General features: G+C 42.9%; 1 protein-coding gene across 1 annotated transcript in view; it reads left to right on the top strand.

The window, feature by feature from the left end:
* Positions 1-3,835: 3,835 nt before the first annotated feature.
* Positions 3,836-25,304, top strand: part of LOC146817896 (histone deacetylase 2) — a 166,741-nt gene continuing 145,272 nt past the window's right edge. Inside the window, exon 1 of the mRNA XM_085611383.1 lies at positions 3,836-4,019. Within this exon, the coding sequence (XP_085467509.1) occupies positions 3,968-4,019 (52 nt within the window). The 5' untranslated portion in view covers positions 3,836-3,967. The remainder of the gene's footprint in view (positions 4,020-25,304) is intronic.

Below are 25,304 nucleotides of genomic sequence, written 5' to 3'. Positions count from 1 at the left end.
ATGAGTCACCTATTCATATGGTCCTACATGAGGAAGCGTGGCAAAAACTGCACTTGATTTTGCGAGTCCATTTGAGTAATTTCCTATTAATAAAAGATACATGATGGTTTTGATTGACTATTTTTCAAAATGGGTGTATGTTGTTTTTTTTTTCAGTTCCTAACACTGATGCTATAATCAACTTTGTAAAAATTATTTTTGAAGTAGAAGGGGCATCCAATAAAATTTTTATAAACAACGGCACCCACTTCACATAAAGCGCACATGAAGGTCTTCATTGAGGGTTTTCACATTGCTCATCTCAGGGTTACCCTTTACTCACCGTCTGCCAATGGTTTGGTGGAACGCATGAATAAGTTCTTAAAAGTGAGTGTGCAAAAAGTATTGACCATGGGTCTTGAGGTCAGAACATTTCTCAGTGAGAAAGTTTAGCCATATCTCGTAACTCCACACAGTACAACAGGCATGTATGATGTTATGCAAAAGATTTCCAAGGGCTTCAGTTTGTCCTGACGGTGTGAGAGGTAAGCAGAAAGAGCTCACCTGACTTGCAGACTATTGCATCCAGATTTTAAGCAATGCAAAGTCAGGTTAAAGAACGTTTTGGCAAAATACACAATGTCAAAGAATTAACATTGAAAGCAAGGGATTGGGTTTTGATCAGAAATTGCACTAAGATCAAAAAGACCTTATCAAAATTTAAAACCCAGGTTGTGTTGAAAGAGTGTCCAAAAGCTCATTACTTATAAAGGACAAAGGCTGGTGGAGTAGGAGCGATTTGGTCAAAATTATCCAGGTGCAGGTGCTGCAGATCGGCGCATTTAAATTCTTCCTACTTCCACGGACAGAGTAAATCCACAGTCACACGCACATACACTCATCATACGCTAGGGCCCATCACACTGAAATTCATTCTATTACTCTATCCACACTGAATATAGGAGAGAAACCTAAACCAATCTGCATCTAGGACGAGGTCAATGCGACCATAAAGAAATTGTCCTGAGTCATGATTTAAAACATAGAAAATACATTTGAAACTCAATAAAATGACAAAGAAATAACCACCCGACACTGGAATTCAAACAAATGTCAACTTTTATCTAAATTAGTTCAAATGAAAGTCAATCAATAGCAAAATCATTATTCTCATAGTTACCTATTCTAGCTAAATGGGTCAGGACAGGTCTCTCAGTAAAGTCTCCCGAGTCGCCGTCCTCACGATCAGCATCGATCCTCACGAGCATAGGTTCAGGAAAAAGTGGCCTTAGACCCTCCCTAGTCTAACATTATTTATAATAAAACTTGCAAAAATAAAGTAACAAACAAACTCTGAACGTCCGTTGAGCCGCTGAGCAGAGCGAGCAGGAAAGGGTGTTGTCTGGTAACATTTAGAAAACCTCCGCTCAGAAAAATCACAAAAATAAAAACACGGAAGAAGGAAACTAAAGTTGGGAAGCGATACATTCATGAATGCTCTTCCTTGGTACCATAGCGAAGCCACCGCAAGTTATCTTAGTTCATTGTGGCTTTATTCTTTTCCAAGGGCAATTGGAAGCATGCCCGGAGCTGCTGTCCTCACGGAAACTTTTAAATCAGACAGAGGCTGTGGTCAGGTGACTTCCAACCATGTTCAGCAAGGCCTCTCGTCAAAATTCAATCACTCGAGCGCAGGCTGTAAATAGCAGCCATCTTGGTTTAGGCCAAAACGGACCATCTTAATTAAAAGAAACACAAAACAACGTTACCACATCGTAATGATTATACAGTGTTAATCCTCACTAATACCCTTATGTGTATGTAATTATCTAGCCATCTGCAATACAAAGAAGCATTAGAGCACGTTATTTTAAAGCGCAAACACGAAACAAATAACACTTCTGCGACACATATTTTATTAATTTGCTCACCAATTTAGTTCACGTATTAATAAAGCAACATATATGCATTCCCGCGTGTAATTTTCTCTCATTAGTAATGTTGGTTAATCAAGACTTCTAACAAAGTTAATAATTAATGATTATAAATTAATAATTTTAATCATGACATATAACATAAACTGGAGTCTAAATCTCAATAAATTTTCAATAGAAAACCCTGCTCCAGCACAGGCTGCCAAAATTCCAGCTGTGCAAGGCTATGATGGCAACAATTCTCTCTTGAAAGCACGTGGTGGCAAACAACTCAAGAGCATTAAACTGACAGTCAAAGGTCATCTCAGATTGATAATGCAAATGATTTGTTACTTACACAAAGACAACCAGGTGGACAGACATTGTTCCTGAACAATCTAATGATTGCATTACGTCACATAACACAAAAGCTGTACGCAATACTACTATGCCTTCTAAATTTAAGGATTACTATATGTCTTACAAAATAAGTAATAGATGTAGAGATAGGTGTAAATAACGTGATATTATGCAGATTTTAGATATTTCTATTTTATATATCTTTCATACAAATTATTTAGGTTTGTTTTTTTCAAAAAGGGGAGGGTGTATCATAAGACATTGCAGTAATGTATGGAGTGCGTGGTAACCTTATGAACTTGTTATGAGCGAGCGAGCTCCTGCTTTGCGAAGCGAGATCACTTGTCAAAAGAAAATGAATTCCGGTTGCTATGTTTCTTTTTAAGTTACTGCTTTATGGCCCACGCTGCTGTCCCGCATCAGGAGAATATATTCCCATTGACTATGTCTAGGCCTGAATTGGGTCTGTTGTCATGTATGGGACTTGAAAGTGCTCTGCTGCTGGACCGGCTATCAGAAATGCAGATACATGTATTTTTGCCTTACCTGTCAGGAGCACGGAGAAAGTGCGTGACAAAAATGCTGTGCAGAAGCAGATTACTGGCAGTGAATATTACGAGTCTCACTAGAAGCCCGCCGAGGAATCAGGTTTTTTTTTTTTTCTGTTCAAAATATTTTATTGAAGAAATGTTTCACATATATGAAACACAATACAAAAAATAATACCGAACTATGGAGTATAGAAAACATACTACAATATATAAGAGAAAGTGCAATTGCAGTACCAACATTGTATAACAGTATAAGCATAATATAAATAATAAAACAAACAAAAGGGCTACATTAAGCGAAGATTAATTATTACAAAATGGAAATAAGTATCCTAAATTGTAGAACATGTACCAATGTAGGAATCCAAAGGAATCAGGTTTTGCCTGAATAGGGATGGTTGGCATGTATGCAGGCGGTTTGCAGTCGATTTAGGTCAGGAATACCAGGTTCAAAAATCATTGCATTAGGGAGGCCCTCAGGCCAACATTCGGCTGTAAGGTGTATGCCAAGGACAATATTTAATTGTCGCATACTTGCTTAATTAAAGCAGGCTTGTTCAGTTTAACATTGGCTTGAGTGACAACCTGTTTTCTTGTTGCCTCTTTTCTGTTTGTGTTAGAAAACACCTGTTTCTCCTAACATTGCTTCAAGCATTTTGAAACATAGCTAAGTTCTAGGGCTGTAAATTAATTAATATATAGCATTAATAAAAGTGCTATATACGCTTCATTGATACATAAGCTCAAATCGGCACAGTGGGCGTGTATGAAAAACATAAAAGTTCTGACTTTTCTTTAGACAGGGTTTTAGAAATTAGATTTCCGCTGGAGAGACTTTTTAACCCTCAGTAAAGTGCTTAAGTACAAGGAAATTCGTAGAGGCCACAATTAATTGGACGAATTGTGATTTGAGTAGACGCCAGGTTCATTTTCATGAATTTGATGGTTAAAGCATGCGTTTACCTTGTTTTTTTTTACGGGTTACCTTGTTTTTTTTTTACGCAGTTGTCGTCGTTTTGCTAGGAAAGGCCTGTTTTGGTTTTGTTTTGACGTCGAGTAGTGCTTGGCGGCTGATCAGTTTCTGGCGGCAGTAGTGGGATTTTACCCCTCCCCTTCGGCCGCCGGTACCAGCTCACAGCAGCAGCAACAGCAGCACGGGGCTTCATGGCGTACAGTCAAGGGGGCACCAAGAAGAAGGTCTGCTACTACTATGATGGTGAGTTGTAACAGTGGATGGCGCTGCTTAGGGGAGTAGATCAGGTGTTGGCTGATTGTTGAGGGGGGGGGGGGATTCCCACCCCCCTTGTTTGCCGCTGCTTCTGTGTAATGTTTACAGTGTACAAAAAGTGTGCCCGCCGTAGAATCCGGTAGCAGCAGTCTACCTCCTCGGTGTGAGGTGAGGCGGTGGCCTGCAGCCCTCTGCGCGGCGTGTCCTCATCCCTGCCCACCCGCCGTGCACCCCTGTCTGCCCAGCTGCCTGCAGGCCGCGACCCTATCTCTGCCAAGGCTTTGTTAGAAACCGTGTTGATTTCCTATATACTTTAGGGAACTAAACTGTGGAAACCTGGGGACCTGCTCTCCGTGCATGGAAGACCGTGTGGCACGGTCCAGGATGCAGGACACGGTGCACTGTATGGTGTGCACGGCATGATGTGTCACAATGCTGGGCACAACTTGGTGTGCATGACATGCTGTAGTTTAATGTAGGCTGTGTTGCACCCTTTTTTCTGGCCATGGTAAGTTATGCACGATGTGCTACATGTTTCAGGGTGCTCGACATGTGGCACAGCCTAGATCATTGGACGGACCAGAATTTATTCTCTGCTACAACGTAGTGCATATGGGGCAGTCCATGCTTTTTTTTTTACACTGCGTGGTGGTTCTAGAGCACGGGTGTAGTAGGGTTGCAATGCATGATACCCATGCAGACTTTCCCCAAGCACCGAATGATTACAAACATACCCCGCTATTGAAGTACCACCGTGCCTCACACTGACAGGCTTCGCAAAAGGAAGAAGGGTAGTTTGGGCGGAATGGAATAGGCCCTGGTGTGCCTAAAATGTCCTCAGTCAGAGAAAAGCCATTCAAAGCCGCTTTCTCGCTGTCCGGGTCTCTTGGTATGCAACTGGACTGACAGAAGAATGTTAAATAAAAGAATTAGTCCCTGCGGCACCGTTGAGTGCAATGAGTGGTGGTCACCCTATTAGTCCCAACGCCCCTTGGTGCGGTGGAACACTAAATTGAAGTGGGCGTATTTGCTTGTTGGTCATTGGACCCAACAAGCTGAAACTTTCTGGAGATGAGAAGCATGTTCTGTTTGTGGGGTTTTTCTAAACGACTTTTTTTTTCTTTCGATTTTAGGTCAGATGTAGTTTTAAATATATTAAATGGCTGCAGTTAGAACTTATTTAACATATAACGTGCACTTTGAACTACCGAATCCACTCTATAAACCGGTTTGTTTCTAAGCACACATATTTTTTTTAATTGTTGAAGCCATTTTACAGTATTGAAATCTGAGTCTTTCCTGAGCCTTAAAATGCTAAGTGTTACACTTCAGACCTTTTATGATTCCACCTAGGATGTAGCCAAACTATATTAAAGCCAAATTCTTTTTATGTATCGCAATATGGCTGCGAGCTCATGGAATCCCAATAAATAGGAGACATGCCTTCATGTGTCCATTTTGTCTGTGGGCTCATTAAATAGCATGAGCCCTTGAGGTACAAACTTAGTTTGCTTGAGTTTCCGAGTGACGAGATAAGGTCATATATGCATATGCACGTGTTGAAGCTTAGCTAAGGAGCAACATACACTTTACATATGAAAGACTGATGGGGACGTTTTACAATCCTATACAAAAGTGAGACTGGGGAGTTTAAGGAACAAGGAAGTTCCGTTCATGATGTGGCCACTGTGGAAAAAATCTCTGGGAGTTTTGTTATTGGCTGGAAATGAAGTGGTCTCTGAAAAGTTTAGGTTTTAGCTCCTTTCATAAGTGGAGGAGTGAGGAACAAGTCCTATGTTATTGGACGTTATTCCAGATACAGGGTGCATATTTTGAGATGACTTGTTGCGTGGCATTTTTATCTTGCATATCTTGCTTTTGGGTTGTGCTGTGTTGTGTTCGTGTATGCTGTCTTGGCTTGAGACAGTGAGTTTATGCTAGGCAGGGTACTGTTTTTCTATACTTTAGGTCAGGGGTCTCCAACCTTTTTTGTAGTGAGAGCTACTTCTGATCTGTGAAAATCATTGTGAGCTACTGAAGGCTAAACAACTCACAAATTGTTACCAGACACCCCCAGGCCGAGCTTCATTGACTTTAAGGCTAATATCTATAGAGCCAGATACTATGGTTTGAAAAAAAATCTTTGAATAGGGGCACTATGACAGGGCTGCCATGTGTGCCAGTGAGAGTGTAGTCCATAGGGGACGTACAAACGTGTGTATGAATGAGATATATGTGCATGAGAGCCTGTGTTTTTTGTACTTGTGGGACAGGACATACATTTGACCGTATGCAGCACAGTTACATATACAACATAAACATATAGCCATTTTTATTAAATTGGGGAAATTTAAAGTGCAGAAAACTTTTCTGCAAAAATGTTCAAAATATGGAACATTTTTCTGCACTTCAAATTTCTCCCGTTTAAAAAAATTACTGTACTTTTCAAGTCTACATATGGCTCAGTGTTTACTGGCCATTAGAAGAAAGAGGTCTGCTGATTTTAATGCAACACTTTGACATGGCAGAAAATTAAAATGAAGAGTTAAATTAATCATTATTGTAACATTTCATTTTAGTTTTCTCCCATTTAAAAGCATTTAGAAACGTTATTTTGTTCTCAGGCTCCAATATTGAGTTGACAAGCACTTTTATTTAAGAGTTAAGTACCTCAGTGCTTCAGTTCTTCCACTATGTGGCCGATCCCCTACCCCAGACAGGGGCGTAAATCTAACTGAGCTCTGCTCATTATCAAGCCCTGCTATCTACAGCCTGGCGATAATAAGGTAAAATAAACCCAGCCTTCCCTTAACTTTAAAAGGAAAATGTGACACTGTGCTTATTTAAAAATGAACTCAAGGCTCCGAGCTACTCTGAAGGTGTCTGGGAGCAACCAGTAGCTCGCGATTGACTGGTTGGAGACATCTGATTTAGGTGGAGCACCAGCTCTTCAAGATAAGGGGTGCATCAATGGGCATCCTGTTGAGGCTCCTAATGGTGTGAGTGATTTGGTTGTACTCCTGTGGCCGTTTCAGTAAAGAGCCAGGAAGTACTTTTTTGTTTAAGTCTTTTTATTAACCTTTTTCACATTTTACAGCATAGAACAATAACCATGCCTAACACCGTGGGTAGTTATTTGCAAGTGTTACATTATCCAGTACCCATCTGTAAAGAAAGGAGGCAGATGAGTTGTGCAACAGTCTAAAAGGAGTCTCATGACAGCACCTGCATAGAAGGCGTAGCGGCGCCTAAGATTCTTACCTCTGGACGGCTTGTGGACATTTCAGACACGGTGCATCTTAGGTCAAACTGTGGACATAGGGTACAACTAAAAGAGGACAACTTAAGCAAGGAGGGATGAGGGAGTCGCAAGAGACCTACTGCCGTACATAGTATAACCGGGGAAGCCAGCTCTATATGGGCCCAATGACAACAGGATTCTGAAAAAGGGGGCCATATAGTTCTGGAGGTCGGGTCTACACATCGCCTCTACTAATGGTGGGAATGGGTTGTGTGTGTCAGTCCTGAATATCATCCCAGGGTTCCCCAGCGTTAAGGACCATTTTCTGTAACTTCGAAACCATAGTGTCCCATTGAGACGCCAGGGGGAACATTTGGATACCAAGCATGTCTTCCCTGCGCAGCGCCTCTCCCTCCGCACTAGCCCAGTTATGTAAAGATCTGCACCAGGCTAATATGTGAGGTGAATGAGGTGATTTCCATTGCTTAAGGGCCAGGAAATAATTATGGTTGCCGTTGAGAAGGGTGTGCCACCATCCATGTGGGAAAAGGACCAAGACATGGCCATTGTTTCTCAAGTCTGATGTGCAAAATCAGTTTTATCATGCGCTTAAGGGATAGATAGTACTGTTGTGTAGCTACTTAGGCCTAGATTGGGTTACACTGGCATGCATAACACCCACTCCTCATCCGAAGGTCAACTAGGCCTGTTTAAAAACATTGTCATAAAACCAGTGTCTCAAAACATCTAAAAAAAAAAAATGGTATATGTAAAAAAAAGATGCTATAAAAATTAAAAAAAAAGCTCTATGTCCGCTAAATAGTCAACCTACTGTTAGACCAACTGAGCACATCAAAAGACATGGTGCTCAGCGAAAGCAGAAAAAATACAATAATGTTTTCGCATTCCAATTTGGCTTGCTTTTTTTGGAAAAAGGGTTAATTGTTCCCATCACACAAGAGCCAAATGTTTATGAACCTGTGTGGGAGACGCAACATCACTGTCGCTCGCAGTCCACGGTCCTTGTAACACCTCCTGTATCAGGTCAGTGGAACAAAGGTGATCATCTTTAGTTCCCACAGCAGCCACTGAAGGAACACTTGATACCTGTGAATCTGTTGTAGAGCCTTTGTCCAAACCGACAGGAGCTAAAGCATCCCGTGGGGGCTCTAAGAATGATCTCATCAACATGGGAATACGCTTGGGACACTGTAACACGTGAGCCTTTAAGTGGTCTATGTCCGGTGGCGCAACCGATGAAAGAGTCAGACATCTTTCCAACACGCATTCGTATCAGAAGAATAGGCAGTGGAGCACAGGCAAGATGCAGTCAACCCAAACTGGTCTGAATGATAGGAACCAATGCTCGCTTAGCTCCTTAAGCCGATGTTTGCCTAGATGGAGTACCATGCATTCACAGCAACTTTGCACCAGGAGTGCCTTTTCCATCTCTTGAGGAACTGGGTCGTCCGTTGCGTAGCAGGAAAATTAAAAGCAGGATACTCACTACAAGTAGTAGGACCAGCGGAAGCCTTCCAAAAACGCTTCCCAATACGGAGAGTATAGATGCTGGAATAACTTCAAAGATTGCCTGAAGGGTGCTTAATAGTTCAGAAACTATGCTTTTAAATAGGTGCACGACCCCTCGTATCAGACATGTTAAAGATACGATGAATCATTTCCATGAAATAGAGCTGGATGTTCGTATGGACTAGCGCCTGTGTCTCAGATGAAGACCTTGCAACCTGGAGATCAAAAGTCTCTTGGTCTGATGTTAAGGTCCCCTCTTTCTGCAAAAGCATGGCTTTCAGTCTGCTCAGAGAATGAAACCTTACAAAGGAAACATTCAATGAAGGCTATACAACAAGTAACCCTGGAACTTAATGTAACTAGATACGTGAAGCCTGGTACCATCCCGCAATAGTCTTGATTAGTCCGCATCAACTAGCTCCTATTTGAAAGCGATTCGAACACTGGATGAATCACGGCAGCTGGGAACCCTTCAAGAGACGTACCAAGTTAGCAACCAAAGCATTACAGGCTCCTTGAAGCGAAATGTCTTTGCAAACTAAGGAACCACTTCAGGCACTTTCACAGTTTGAAACGCAGAGAAAAACTTCAGTGTCCCCATTCCTGCATCTAAAGGTGTACGCTAATTCCCAGTATTCATGTATGTATCTGTCTCCCAGCGCTTCATATCTGCCTACCTGGTGATACTGTAGACAGTATTGAAATTAGAATGTCGTGACTGGCAGTGTAATGTAGCCATGTATTAACCATTCTGTGGAAGGTGACTCAACCAGGTAATTGGACCAATTTTCCAATGTGCAACATTGTATATTTTGCATCTGTGCTTGCCGTAACCATCTGTCTATCTGTAAGATTGTATACAGAGAACAGAGTTGTGCTGTTGATGTAACTCATGGGTACGTGGCCAGAACGCAATGATTGTAGCGTCCAGCTTAATAATAGAATGGATTGCAATTGCGATTGTCCGTGTTGAAGAATAGACAAATCCTGTTCCATTATATCTATAGAAGAATACACAATGTTGCCCAGTGAATAAACTCTAGATGATAGTGTGGTCATTCTGTTGTCGACCACCGCCAAAGCATTTTTTAGGTTACCCCTAGCAATCTCACGTAGTCTCTCAGCAGCATCTAGTTGAGAGATTTTCTATAGCTCGTTGTAAATAGCATACAAAAAGCGCTTGCGACGTGGCTTCTAGGGACCTAACAAAAATCCCTAAGATCCATGTCTTCTGAGAGAAGAGATAAGTGTTGTTTCACTTGGGACAGTGTCGAGGTCTTTAGCCATTCTAGGTATAACTTCCCAACACTGTATCATGTCACCACCCGAGTGTTCTGAGTGTACATAGCTTTGGTCAGGCCTAAGGACGATTCGGTGGTACGCCTGAATCGTGACTAATACCTATTTGTGTCGATTGGCCAAACCAACCATCCCTTCCAATTAGGGTCAGAAGAATTGTGTGTACCACTGTAGAATGGCATCTATTGTATCCTCAATGTGTTGTGTGTAATTTTTCTATCCTTCAAAGTGTGTAAGTGATGGAGTCCGAGGTAAGTTAAAGTCCTTAGTCTTGGCTAGCCCAAGACAGGAAGTCTGTTGCACTGTATCGTTCAGGAAGATCATCTGATGTGGTATGAGGCACGCTCTAAGTAAGGCTTCAGTTCCCTGAACTTAACATTCTTTAGTCCACCAAGATAGATTTTGTCTATAGTGTCTTTCCAAAGGTCGAAACCATGTACAGACAGCTGGGCAATAAAGAAAGCAGAGTATATCTGTTTTGTGTTAGTGAGCATATTTTTCTTTGCAGGTGTAGGTGCAAGCTTATAATAAGAGGTCGGGTCTGAAGTGTTAAACCCAGAAAAATAAGCAAACGTTTGTGCAAATGAGGTTGAACTACCTTTTGGTAGTGTTGGGCAATGTTCCAATTGATGATGCGTGAAAACATGACTTGGGATACTTGCTTTGTGCAAAAAATGGTGACCACAGTGTTGGTAACAAAACATGGTGTCAAAGTCAGATGTACCATCATACAATTCATCATTTGAAAATGCAGCAGATTGTTGTAAAGCAGACAGTATAGTATTTACAGTTTCAAAGTCCCAATCATCATGGAAAGTACTAGAGGTGATGATATCACTAATAGAAGTTTTAACCAAGCGTGGTATTTTTAAAAGTTCAAATACATCATAGGAAACTCTGTCCCAAACTATTCCTTCAGGTACGGGAAGTGCTGTAATGATCACTAAGGACAGATCTCTCTGTTCACGGTGGGATGAGGCATGCGATTTCAGGACCAAGTTCACATGTTGTACTGAGAGCGTTCTAGGAGGTAATGTCCATTCAGGAGCAAGAAAAAGACAGTCAATATACCAATCCAAAGAACTAGGAACAGTAGACCAATAGCAATCCAGAGCTGTAGCCAGGGAAAAACAAAGTAAGTCGTTTTCAGCCAAAGGTAGAAATCACAAATTCGTTGTTTGTGGGGAAACCGGCAGTGGCGGTAACTCGGGTTCACTTGGATCCAATGAAAAAGTATCAAAATCGATGAAGAAGACAGACGCGGTTCAATCTATCTTTGGTAGCTCAGCAGGTTTAATGGAACTGGCAGATGCCTAAGTTTGAGACACATTCACATAGATGTCGATGTCAGGCAGAATTGAGATCTGTGTTTCATTTGTAGTTTGATGTTGTTCAAGTTCAACAGGTACAAGTTGCATTCTGCTATTGATAACGCCTTCACTTCGTGGAGTAAAATCTTCAAACGCAATTAATCTTTCCATCTGAACTTCCTATATAGTAGCGAGAGGAGATCTGGTGCTATCCAGAAGCCCACGCAGCCTACTATTGAGTATCGGCCACATAGTGTGGTTTGATCAGATCAATTGAGACTAATCTCTTTTCTTTCTTGCCGGCAAGGGGCAGAAGTACTGTTCTTGTTCCTTCCACAGCCAGGATCGGTACAGGCGCTCTGTAAGATGGCCCAAATTCTATTTTGTCCACCATCTTTTCCCTGACCCGGTCCCCAATCTTCGGGCCCCAGGCAGGTCTTGCCGGAACAGCTTTTACTTCTCCAGTGGGGTGCGTTTTACTTTGACGTTGCATTTTACTTTGACATTGCTTTATAATGCCAGGTATTCATTGAGTTCCTGTAAAACAGCCAAACGATCATTGATGTCAAATGGTTTTTCATTTGCCACTCGCTGCCACAGTCTAGGTCAGGTACCTACATTCTAATCCCGAACAGGACTTCGTATGGAGTACGGCCCCCAGGGAACCTCTTGGCATGTTATTTAGTGTCCTCTGGACCCCATATAGGTGTTTGACCCAACCCCCCCCCCCCCCACCCCCCCCTCCCCGAGCCGAATACCCTAGCTGTTAAGGATTGCTTTAAGTCCCAGTTCTTCCTCTCCACAATCAAATTTCCCTCAGGACGATACGGAGAGGAGTGCTGCAATGCTACACCCATACTTCCCAGGGCTTCTTTGTAAGCCTGTTGGCAAAATGCAGGGCCACGATCGGAATGTAATGTGCCAATTGCGTATGTTCATATGAAGACTTGCAAATCCTTTATAACAGTTTGGGCGTCAGCTGAGCGCTAAGGCTAAACCCACAGGAATCTAGAGCATGAATCCACTGCCACCAGGATGTACATGTAAGCCCGTCAGATTGTAAGGGGCCGCAGTTGTTCAAATAGACACATGCAAGAGGTCTGTCTGATATCAATAATGGTGTTTGTGGTGGATGTGCTACAGTGGAACGTTTCATCTGCTGACTGATGTCGCACATGAGGACATAAACTTTGGTCTGTGTAGTGAGACCTGGTCACCAATAACGCTGCTTTAGTAGCTAAATAGTTGCAGTGATACCTGCGTGTACTGAACCCAGACCCTTGTGTGCAGCTACCATTAATCCTGACGTGCGATCCATGTTTGGTATTACTCTATCCCCAACTCCTGAAATTTGAGCATTCAGAATGTTTTGCACATCTAACTTGTAGGAGTACTTGAGTGGAAAACCTTTTGGCAAGGCTGAGCTGTTGTTGCGCGTAGCTTTCATAGCTATCATAATCTGTCCTTCTCTTCTCTTGCTAGAATGAGTGATTACAGCAACAGCAGCAGTACGCACTGGCGGCTTCATCAGCCAGTGAATTTCCTTCAACATGCACGCCAATACCCTGATGACTCCATGTGTGAATTACATGAGCCTATGGCAAGCACTTTTTCAGCTCTGCCACCTGTTCCCAAAACATATTGTGCTTTATTGTGCAAACCTTTCAATCAATCAGGGAATTGTAAGCGCGCTACTCACCCATGAGGGTCTCAAAGCACTGAGGGGGTGAGGGGGGTCATCAGATCTGCTTAGCTGAAGAGCCAGGCCTTGAGAGTCTTCCTGAAGGTGTTCAGGGACGTCTGCAGGGAGCTCGTTTCAGGCCCTGGCCGCAATGTGAGAGAAGGATCTTCCGCCAGCTCTTGCTCTGTGGATGCGCGGGTTATCGGCCAGTACGAGGTTGGAAGATCGGAGGTTTCTTTTGGGTAAGTGGAAGTTGATTCTGTTGTTGAGGTATTTGGGTCCAGTGTAGTGTAGGCATTTGTAGGCGTGGGTGAGGATTTTGAAGGTGACTCTTTCCTCCACGCAGTCTGGCGGTGGTGTTCTGTATCGTCTGGAGTTTGCAGAGTAGTGCCTTGTTTATGCCAGAGTAGAGTGTGTTTCCGTAGTTCAGTCTGCTGGTGATGAGTGCGTGGGTGACTGTCTTCCTTGACTTTGGGGGGGGGGGGTCCACTTGAAAGTGTTGCGTTGGGTGTTGTTGCGTAGGGTGTTAAAGCAGGTGACGGCGTTGACCTGTCGGTTCATGGTGAGGGAGGAGTCTAGTACGATGCTGAGGTTTTTGGAGTGGTCTCAGAGGGTCGGTGGGATTCCAAGGGCGGTCGGCCATCAGGCGTTATCCCATGCTGAAGGGGTGGTTCCAAGGACGAGGACTTCTGTCTTCTCGGCGTTGAGCTTTAGGCAGCTGTTGGTCATCCAGACTGCGACGTCCTGCATTCCTTTCTGGAAGTTTAGTCTGACGGGGTAGGGGTCTTTTGTGAGGGAGAGGATGAGCTGGGTGTTGTCAGCGTAGAATTCGATGTTGAGGCCGTGTTGTCGGACGATAGTGGCGAGGAGGGCCATGTAGATGTTAAAGAGGGTCGGGCCCAGCGAAGACCCCTGTGGGACAGGTGATTCTCGTGGGGTCGGAGAGTAAGGGTGGCAGAACCTTTCGAATCTCGAAACACATTCTGGCCCCAGTAGCGAAGATATTCATTGTATGACTGGACACAATAAAACGAAAAGCACACAATGAGTGTGGAGAAGTATCGATCCATATTTTTTAGCGCCAGTATCAGGACTTTTAGTTCTGCCAGCTGCGCAATCTCCTAGAGACTGCGTCTGTGTATTGCTAGGACAGAACTGGCAGCCCGCATACTTCCCTTCACAATTGCACGTGCTGTGCTGTATTGCTGTTTACTTCCTTCGGCAGGCTGGGCAGATCCGTCAGTGTAAATGATGTATTCATACTGATCTAGAGGCATTATTTCATTCGGGAGCGGATATTCTTGTTCGTACTGCAGAGATGCTTGTGTTTTTAATGTAGACTGAGTATACATCTGTTGCAGTGAGAGAATTGGACATTTGTATCCATCTTGGATGTAGTGCTTTTGCGTTTAGAACGCTTGCTTTGGTACCAGCCTCTAAGGTTGGTACTGGAGTCACGACAATTATGTGTTTCTCGTGAGTTAGTTCTCTTTCTCTCACTACAGCAATTTGTAGTGCTGTCTGTTCTTCTGTGGATGCAAAACGCATTTCAGCGTTTGTGTACAAATTTGATTTGTATGCAATTGGTACTGTTTCGCCTTCGTTAAAGTAAATGTAAATGTGAATGTGCAGGAATTTATATAGCGCAAATCACCAAGCGGTCTCTAAGCGCTTGCTTAGGGAACCCGTCCTGGTATTCCCCTGTGAGATAACCCGGCAGGGCATCCGCAAGGTGAAAGCCAGGCATCCCGCCGCGAGGGGCCCATTGTGGAGATTAAGCAAGCTATTGCCCAGAGTCGCAGAGTGTGAACCCATGAATTGAGTATGCACTGGAGCGAGAATTATCGAGTCCATGGACATTTTATGGACTCAAGACCCAGCCGAGCCGGGAATTGAACCCTGGTCACGGGCTGACCTCTGCTTCCAGGTCTGCCTCCTCTAACCAGTGAGCCACACTTCTCCAAAGGTTCGTTAAAGGTGGGATAGGTGTACCCTTATTGGCCCACGACTACACTGATCACCTTATTAGTGGTGTTCACGCGTGTGTAAGTGTTTGGAAGCTATCTTATCAGCTTGTACTGAATGGAGAATTTCTGTGTGTTCCTATGTCCAATGTTGGGTTGAAAAATCAGGTCTGATTAGGTCGTAGAAAGGTTTTACCATTTCATCGTAATCCAAAATTTTGAAAATTAGCAGCCAGGCTTTTTCCTTCACTTGATAACTCGTATCCCAACAATTAAGGTGGGCAATTTTTATTTTTTATTTTTATTTTTTTAAAGTTACATTTATAGCCCACAGTGGCATACCCCAAAATGATGATGTGCACCCTGTGCAAGTGATCCAATAACTCATTGCCTGTCAGATAAATAGAAACTACATGGGACAATACCTCCTCATGATTATTTTTTTGAAGTAACTGTTACTCTTGCTGAGAACAACCAAGGGCTGTTCTTATACCCTTTAGGCAGTCTTCAGAATTGACGTCCAGAGCCAGGAATGCTATCAGATATCTGCTTCCAGGCGCTATATTTTGGCAGAAGAATCCATTTGAGATATCCAGTTGGTTATAATCTTTGTGATATGATAATTGTTGAATGTCACATCGCATTTTAAAAACTACTTTTATTATTGATCACGTACAATCATGTGTTTTATTAATGGATATATATTGATTTATTGTTTACAAAGATCTCTGATCATTGTCGGTCTTATTGTATATTGGAAATATGCTATTAGATGAAATATATTTATATATATTTTTAATATTGAATTATCCTGTCTTTTGTGATTGAGTAATCGAAATAAAGGCGAAATTGAATTGATATCTAGTGTTTTGTATTTTTTCCGCACAATGTTATTTATGAATGCGCCTCTGTGCATTTTGTACTGCAAATGTTTGTGTGCATGTGTTCAAATGCCTGTATTCTAAATCTAGACGGTATGAATTGTCGGGTTTTATTACGGGAAACAAAGGATTATTCATGGAGGAGGTGCAATTCTCAATCACACCTTGGTATTCAAGTTGATCTAAGATCTCCCTGACCTGTTTCTTTGCATCCTGTTTTATTGGGCGCTGCCTCTGTGGAGTAGGGTTAGTTTTTAATGGGATTTCATTGTGACGTGACTCAGCGTCCCACCCTACATGATCGCAGTAATGTGCGGAAGCTAGTGCTAAAGCCCTTCTGCGCATATGAATGTTTTAGTGACTCTGGAACAAGGTTGGAGGAAGCTGGTAAAATTACATCTTCCCCCTTTGCGCACTCTATGACGAACTCGGGCAGCCAATCTTTTTCAGCCAAAAGGATATCGTATCTATATGTCTGGATCTCCCAAAAGAGACTGTTCACTTTAATTTCGTGAAAACGATGTGCGACACTTACCCTCACATCCAGTGTTTCCTCCGTGATATGTTCATTCAAAGTTTCGGTCACCAGAAATTGCATCAGGTTCTGGTGAGCTGTTGTTACTTCTGCTGCGCTGTCTAGCATCGTCGGAGCCCATTCCCTGTTCAGTAGTAGAGGCCTCATTAATCTGGGTATTTCTTATTTTAAGTCCAGCTACCTTCTTTTTAAATTGAGGTGTACTTTTGGGTTTATCTTCTTGTTTGATGATGTAGTCTGAAATGCGATGTGTGTCTCTTGGTTCTGTTCGCTCTTCTGACCTGTGTTCTGATCGTCCTTCCCTCTCTGAGTTTTTTGATGAACCCTGAAAGGAACAAGAGGAACCTACCTGTCAGGTTTTTTAATATTAGCACGGTTTCTAAGGTTGTATTTTCTATCGGAGGCCTGTTGAGGAGACCCACCCCGTGATCTTGATGCATTCTGCTTATTATAGTTTGATTGTTTGTTCTCCCATTTCTTTTTAGAAGAATCAGGTGCCTATCAATTTCATCCCCAAGTCCAGGGCAGGTTCTGCCCCATACTCATTCTGTATTTCAACACAGTTTCCTGAGCACCAAAGTGTGAAGAAAAGACGTATCCAATTTCTCTTATATCCAAATCGATAACCACGCCACTCAGAACCGAACATGGTTTACTCTCCGTCTGAATTTGTCGTATAAATTTTGGTCCGACCGGTATCCCTACTAAAGGAGACAGATGACTACTTGAGGAATTATGGTTTAATATTTATTTGTGAATCCCTGATGAAGTTAGAGATGTAAGAACATCGTTTTCTGATGAAACACATGTTGGCTAAATCTGAAGGCTATACCTGAAGATGAGAATATATGAAAATTGAAGAAATAAATCGATTTGGATATAAGAGAAAATGGATACATCTTTTCTTCACACTTTGGTGCTCGGGGACTGTTTCAGAACTGGTTGTTACCCGTTCATATCTGTGGGCAATAGTGGCAGCCCACTTCCCTGGAGAACCTCATTTGGAAATTGTTCTTTTATGTACATGAGGGAATAAGTAATACATTTGCGCAAGTAACCCTGCCACTTCTTTTGGTTAGAACTTATTCTGTATTTGTTTCAATACTTCTGGTATGACTGCTACTGAGGGGGCACCATGAGTACTGGTACAAATGGCAGCGAAAACTGTTCCCCAAGTGGTACAATCCTCTATCGAGGGAGCTATTCCCATTGGCAAGCAAATATTTTAATAATCTGTGTTTTTCCTGCAGGCCGGTATTGGGAAACACGGCTTCAAGCTGTGCTATTTTCTGTGCTATCCAGAAAGGCATCTGCTCACGCTTAGTGAGCATCTGTCCCATAACCGCTTTCAGCATTTGTGGGCTTATTTTTGTTGAAGTCCCTTGCGGTTGACCAGCTTGAGTGTCCCTTGTAGGTTGAATTATAAGTGTTCACATCACAAACTGTGTAAGATTTCTGTACAGTTTTACTATCTCTTTGTAAAGTGTACGCAAGTCTGCTGCTGGCAATGTATCAATCTCTGGATGCGGTGTATTACTAGGACCAGGCAGGTTGCTCCTTCTCTGCTGAGTGGACAGAGTCTCACATTTTCTGTGGTGTGGGGGAGGATTGCCTTTAAACCAATTAATATGTTCTTGATAAGTTAACAGGACCTCTATGTCCTCGTATGGAGAGTATTCTTCAGGAGTCTCATCTGGAATGTATGTATGAATTAAGTTTGTGCGTGCATTTGCAGGTGGGAATTTGATCCAAGAATAGAATACCTCTGTACTGTGCTTCGTGTGCCTCAATCACAAAGGTCTGCAATTTTCCGTAATATTTAGAGCACCATCAAACTCCTCTTCCCCTGTGCTTGCAGCGTCGTCTTGGACGGACATTGCGGAAGGAAGTTTGTAATGAAAAGAGATCTGCACAATGTGGGGAACTATAATCCTTCAAGCTAGAACAAGCCTACAGCCAATACATAGAGTATACCTACTCAGCTGTGGCGGATTTTCCCTTCCCACTCAAGACGTCTCTGGTTAAATGTGAGTAAGGGTCTCTGAGAAAGCACGGCTGAACTACTCAGATTTGACCGTTTAATAAGAACCAAACCAATGTTGGCAGCGCCATGCCATATAGCTACCTAGGACTAGATTGGGGTACATTGGGCCTAGGTAGCTACACAAACTTTTACCTACATTTGTCCTACTTTGCTCTGCATACCGGTTCTAGCACTGACCTTTTACCCAGTTGTGTGCTGAATAAATGTCGATCAGTTTCCTTGAAACTAGCCTCATTTATTATGCATGAGGATTCTTAGAAAAGTTCCTGCACATGACGGGCATAACAGGATTAGCTTACTCTGTATAAAAATCAAGGTCATCTTCATCCTAGGGCGAAAGGACTACTTTGCATAATGCATGTATTGATTTAAGAATCATTTATATAATCCTACTCGCAACATATCGGTTGTGTAAGGAACCCCGAGGCTATCTTTATAGTATAAAAGAACCATACCAACACTAGATGGACAGAGGAGAAGCTTCCGCACCGACACAAGATGCTGAGGTCCTGGCCCGCAGAAGCTACAACACGCAGTGGTCTGACATCCCCTGCGGGGTGTCCAACTCAAGACCAAGACGGGGTCCTTCATTCTCTCCCATCAGGTAATGGGGTTGGCTCTTTCCTAGGGGATTCTTGGTGTCGCAGCCCTGTTAGTAGCACGAGAGATAAGGATGCCACTAACCTGGAGGACGGACCAGCGGGGACGATGACAGATGAATAGTCCCCTTCCTCCCCTGGACGCACCCTCCCACGGAGGACCTGAACACTCCCGAGTAAGGGAGCACCCCAGGGAGAAAAAGGGAGTGGAGAAAATAAGAAGGCTGCCGATCAGACCGCTTCCCGTCACCCAAGTTCTAGCAGGGGGTTCGGTAGCTCGGCAATATCCTCCCAGGGGGACACTGTGCAAACGAGAAAACAAAGGAGTTTTAGAACAAGGAAACAAAGGGCAGTTAACACAGACCCCCACCCCAGGATGAACACCCACTCCCTAGTAGGACAGCAGTCAGGGTAGGGCAAGTAGATAAGGAAACGCAGTCTCACCTGGCTAGATGAACAGAGGAACACTAGGTCTTCTCCACTCGCCGTGGGGAAAGACTAACATAACGTGAGGCTGATTAATCCTAGAAATGCAGGATATGAGGAAAGTCTGGCGTCCATCCACATTCCCTGGGGGAGTTAGCAACCAGTAATTCCAGCAGACGCTGTTCAATGTCACAGCGTGGGAGGCAAGTAAGCTTGCTGCTTGCAGTAGCACTCAGAACACCAGGCTGTGCTGTTCTTTCCACAGCTAGCGTAGCGCAGGAGGTGAGGAACGAAAAACAAGGGGGAGATCCGGGAAGCGGGACACTCCCAGGATGGCTGGAGGCGAAGGAGGACGCAGGTCCGGCGTCTCACTCCCTCGCAAGTCACTTCAACGGGGGCCTAAATACCTGATTCTCCCGCGAAGCTGGTGGGGATTCCGACGTAGCACAAGTGCCGGTTCTTGGCGTCTTCCGTTGTAGGGTCCTAGCGCTGGATACCTTTAGCGGCTCTGGGCAACGGGAACACGTACTCCGGCGGGGAATACCATCCGCCTGAAAACCTGGATACGCAATTACGGGCAAGATTGTCAAGCGCCGCCCCTTCCGGGAGGAGGTGCTTTATAGGCCAATAGAAAAGGGCAACCGCCTAGACTTCCTCCGTTGTCCCAGGGAGTTATGGGTCATGTAGTTCCTCGGAACCGCTTGAACTGTCCATAACCCTGGGGCTTTCGGCAAGGGGCGGTTCTGTGGAGCTGGGTAGTCGCAACACTTGGCTTTACACGCACATACATGCTAGGTACACATGGGTATGTTTGCATCGTAGAAGTACGCTTGATTACTGTCTTGTATATGTGCCTGCATATATTCACTGTTTTAGCATCATGATAGATTTCTACTTTTTATTTACTCTGTTGGTGCTTGTAATCTTCTACATTTGCTTCTGTCTAATAATTGTCTCAAACATTTTTTATACTAGAATGACGCTGGTTCAATAAATGCTTATTGAAAACGTCCCCATCGTTTGGTGCCATGTCGTTTAGCTACTTAGGCCTAGATTGGCGTACATAACAGTACTATGCTTTTTGAGAATTTTTGGTGATGTTGGTTTTGAGGGTTCCAGCTAATGAATCCTTTTGATTTAATTCAGGCCGAGAGATGGGGTGTGAATGTGGTCTTGTATAGGAGATTCAGTTCTAGATCTGGTTTCCTTTGTTCTCTTGTCAATGAGATAAGGTTCTGCTTGATAAGAATGAGTTGGTGTGAAAAGAAGTGTGTTTTGGTTTTTTGAGACTAAGCCTCTTTTTGCCCAATAATCCCAACCACGAGAGTCCCTGCATACACTTTTAGCTGTTATTATAGTCACACAAGGATTAGACTACCATTATACTTGGGACCATGCACCTGAACACTGATACTAAATGTTTGTGTTGGAGGCTGGGGCAGGAGCTATTTGCACAATTTCTGGATGGGGTTATGAAAAGTATTTTTATTTAAATGTAATTCTCTTTTTATTGGCGGCTTTCAAACAATATAGCGTACAATATTAACAAGGTAATGGACAAATAAGACAATTAGTACAACAGAAGACTGAGTTTCATGCATGAAATGTTTTCTTATTTCTGTTCTTAGCCCTCCTTGTATTACAAAAGACCCAAGGTTGGCCCATCCTCCTACCCCAACTGGATACACCCCTCCCCGGGGGGGGGGGGGTTGGGGGGGGGGGGGAAGTAGCATTGCAGGACAGTAAATTGCCAGCATCCCAAACTTGCCTAAGAAAGTAACTGTTGGCTTAAATGTCTAAAATTTAAACCGTGATGGTATCCATGTCTGATAGAAACTAGCAAAGCAGGTAGGTGCCCAATGATATTATGCAACATCCAGTGGAATATTTGGGGGAGATTTGTCTCATCCTTAATGCCTCACATGAATGCTTCGATAAGGTAATCCCAGTCCTGGGCAAGGGGGTGCTTACGTAAGCCTGCAGTCTCTTCCCTATGAAGCTGTATGCTCTCAGAAGACAGCCAGGGAATTGAAGTCTTGCCCCAAGACTCTGCCGTCGGTGGAGTAGACTCCTTCCAAAGTATCATGATGTGGCATTTCGCTAACAGTAGGGTCTGATCAAAGAATTTAGTTGCGAGTCTGGATGAGAGAAAAGGCCCAGAACCAGTTCTTCCAGGGATTATTCCATCAGCGCCCTATAGCCTATTAATAAAGTAGATCAATAATCCCTGCCCAGTAGCCAGGCAGTGACCCCCATGCCAATAAGACCTGGGAAAGATCCGTGTGTGGAGTTCGACATTAAAGACAGAGCGAAGACGTTCCTCGGTAAATCCTAGAGATCCTCGGTAAATCCTAGAGATGTGGCATGGAATAAGATGTGCTCTGTTCCGGATGTTCAACTGGAGATACTCCAAGAGAAAATTACGAAACACCTAATGGTGGTTGTGAGAAGTGGAACGAGGTTCTCAGTTTGTACATGGTGTGAGCTGGAGAAGTACTCTGTGCAATAGAAATGGTGAAAATGCGATGCCAAGGTGTCTGATGGGTTTTTGCACACAAGTGGGGGTTAGAAACACCTTGTTTGTGGTAGAAGATTCCTGAATAATTCATTGTCTTGGATTTGCCTTGGCTAATTCATTGAATATTAGTGTGAGAGCAAGAACTAGCTTTATATGTAATATTTCCCAAAATTCAGGAACCCCAAAATTGTACCTCAAACAGTTCTCCTACTGGAAATAATTGTTCTAAAGGGCACCATCCCCTACATCAATTTTAGAACAGTATTAAAAGCAAGTAACTAGACCACTCAATAATTGAGTTCTTGATCAGGGAAAAGTTAAAAGGGTTTATTACAAGAACGCCCAAATCAAGTAGTACAGAAAAAGGCCAAACGGTAAACCACATGCCAACTTTAAGCCAGACCCTCAGTTTTGGGTAAACACGTTATCTACATTTATACGACAAGGTAACGGGCTCCATTCCGGAGAACTGGTGTGGTTCAATAATAAACCCAGTCTTCAAGTAGAGGGGGAGATCTAATCCAGCCAACTACAGACTCATGGCGCTTATAGACTTGGAGTCTAAGTATTATTAGTCCTTAATACTGGCAGATCTCTTTGAGTGGTCTAACAAGAATATCACTGTCCCAGTAAATCAGACCGGATTAAGGAGAGGACTCTGCACAATAACGAACATCTTACCAACTTCCTTAATTGCAGAAAAAATGCAAGTGAATGCAAAAGAAACGACACCTTTGCTTTATAGAATTTAAAGCAGCTTTCAACTGCGTAGACCGTGGGATCTTTTAGAAAAGCCGAATGGAACATCCTACATAAGCTGCTCTGAGCCATCAAACAGTTGTACTCGAATACCTGGATCCAAGTCAAAATGGATTGCGGCACAAGACCCACGAGGAAGATTGCTATTCAACAAGGCTTAAAGCAAGGGTGCATGTTGGCCTCACCTTTTAAACCTGTTCATGGCAGACTTGACATCGAAGCTAGATTGGGTAAATTCCCACCCGCCACGCCTGGGCTTGCTACGCTTATCCCATCTGTCCTATGCGTATGACGTCTTACTGTTTAGCTTAGCAAAAGTTGGATTACAAAGGCTAGTCACCACATTGAAAAGTTACATTGGTATTTAATAAACTTGAGATCATTACAACAAAAACTAAAACAGTGACCGTCATCAATCAACCTGGGCCCGCAGTTCAGATTCTCCTGGAGTCAAAGGTTGTGGTTTAGTTTAATCAGGTTACCAACATGATTAAAAAATTAAGTTCTATTTGATAAAATGCATGAGCCGTAACATCTGTCATGCTTACTTTATACTACAGTGACCATTGAGAGAGGGTACAATCCCGAAATGCATTGGATAAACAACACTGTAACTACTTGAAGTTTGCGTGTGTTTCAACTTGCTACTCTGATAGGCCTAGATTGACAATTTGCAAGCATATGTATAATAAAAGCATCATGTCTTAATGTAAAATTTGAAGAAGATTGAAATAAGATGAAGAACAAGAAGAATAAGTGGACATAATTGAATTAAAAACGGTTTATGATATTCATACATACATTTCTCATGGTGTGCACCTTGGGAGTGTTGCGCATGTGGGCATCGGCTTATTCAAGATTCTCCTGGACGACATAACCCTGGAGGAGGTCAATTGCTATAAATGCTTGTCTGTATATATAAATATTAGTGGAAACTTCTCGGAGCAAAAACAGTACATGTAAAAGAAAGGGAATGTGTTAATTGTTGCCTCTTCACACTCTTGCAAAGAAGTTGGATGGCCCTCCTTTGAGCCACTTCTCACAGTAAGAGCGGCCAAATTGTTACCGACCGTGGCATATGCTAGTGTTGCCATGCGAGGCCAGGATACAGCTCTCTTGGAGAGACTGCAGATCAGCGCCTACAAGTGGGTGCTCTGTCTTCCCCTGCTACAAATTCGACTAGAGTTTGGGCTTACACGTCAAGCATTGTGGAGAATGTACGACTCAAAGTGCTTGTATAAGATACGGTCAGACCAAGAAAGCTTACTAAATATGCCCTTCTGGACAGCCGTAGAAAAAGATCCTCCGTCCACTTATCATAAATACTTGTATATCTCCCTGAAATATACTCACTTACTAGAACTCTGGAATAAGAAATTGCCCTTTTCGACTTTTAAGCAAGTGGTGAATAAAGCTGCAAATATATACATACATATTGGAAGCTAAAAAATGATTTAAATCGTTGATCCCATGATTGGATTGTGCTTAAGTTCAATGACAGCCCGAACCCAGCTCCAAAACTAAGTATCACGTTTCTGGCACAATTTAAGCAAAGACTGGGCATGTGATTTGGCCAAATACCATCACTGGCGTGTCAACCGACTTGGCAATATAATGGTCCAACAACATGTAGATTTTTTGGTGCTGAACAAGGGGACTTCATGCACCTGGTTTGTACATGCCCGTTTTACACCAACCATGCGCCACTGTTAAAACAGAGGCATTCATACATGCAAAGAAGCAATAATAGAAAGTCTTAATCCAGACCCACAGTTGACTTGCAAGCTAATGAAATTTGGGTCATTGCATAAAAAGACCATGTTGCTTAAACCTTGAATATAAGTACAGTAAGTGCCAGCAAGTGTACTTAAAATCCTATCTGCCACTTATCTAAACTATCCTGGTAAAACCGGACTTACTGCAGGATGTTTGTGCACATGAAACATTGATTGTGCCTCGCAGGCTGCTGTCTGAGAATACAATTGGCTTAATCTTGGCTATCCTGTCAATGGTCTGCGACAAAATTAGATTACATAAAGCCTGACCATTTTTTCTTTTTTCATATTAATATGAACTGTTGTGTGCTGCTGAGGTATTATTCTCAATGGTATTTGGTTAGTACTGTGGCCCTTCATATTAGTATACAATCTGTTGTCCTAGTTATATCTAAGGTGTTCTATTTTATTAGGATGACCTGATTTGTTTAATGCCACTGTCGGTAAACAACTCTATCAAGTGAGACCATTCAGCGACTCATTCAGCATTAATGCACTTATTTGAATAGTCAGTAAATTAGACCTGAGTGTAAGTAACATTGTTGTAGTTTTAATGAACTAAAACAATTAAAAAAATGACTTTTGAAGCGATACACAATGAATGCAATAAAATATAAATTTCAGAGTTGTACAGAATAGCCAAAAATCAGAAGTCATCCAAAGTTCCTGATGAGCAGCAAAATCAGAAGAGAGACGGATTTCATCCCTATT

The sequence above is a fragment of the Triturus cristatus genome, chromosome 6 (assembly GCF_964204655.1).
Source record: "Triturus cristatus chromosome 6, aTriCri1.1, whole genome shotgun sequence".
NCBI classification, from domain to species: Eukaryota; Metazoa; Chordata; class Amphibia; order Caudata; family Salamandridae; genus Triturus; species Triturus cristatus.
Note: the sequence above shows the minus strand (reverse complement) of the source record. Positions and strands in the feature narration are given on the sequence as shown.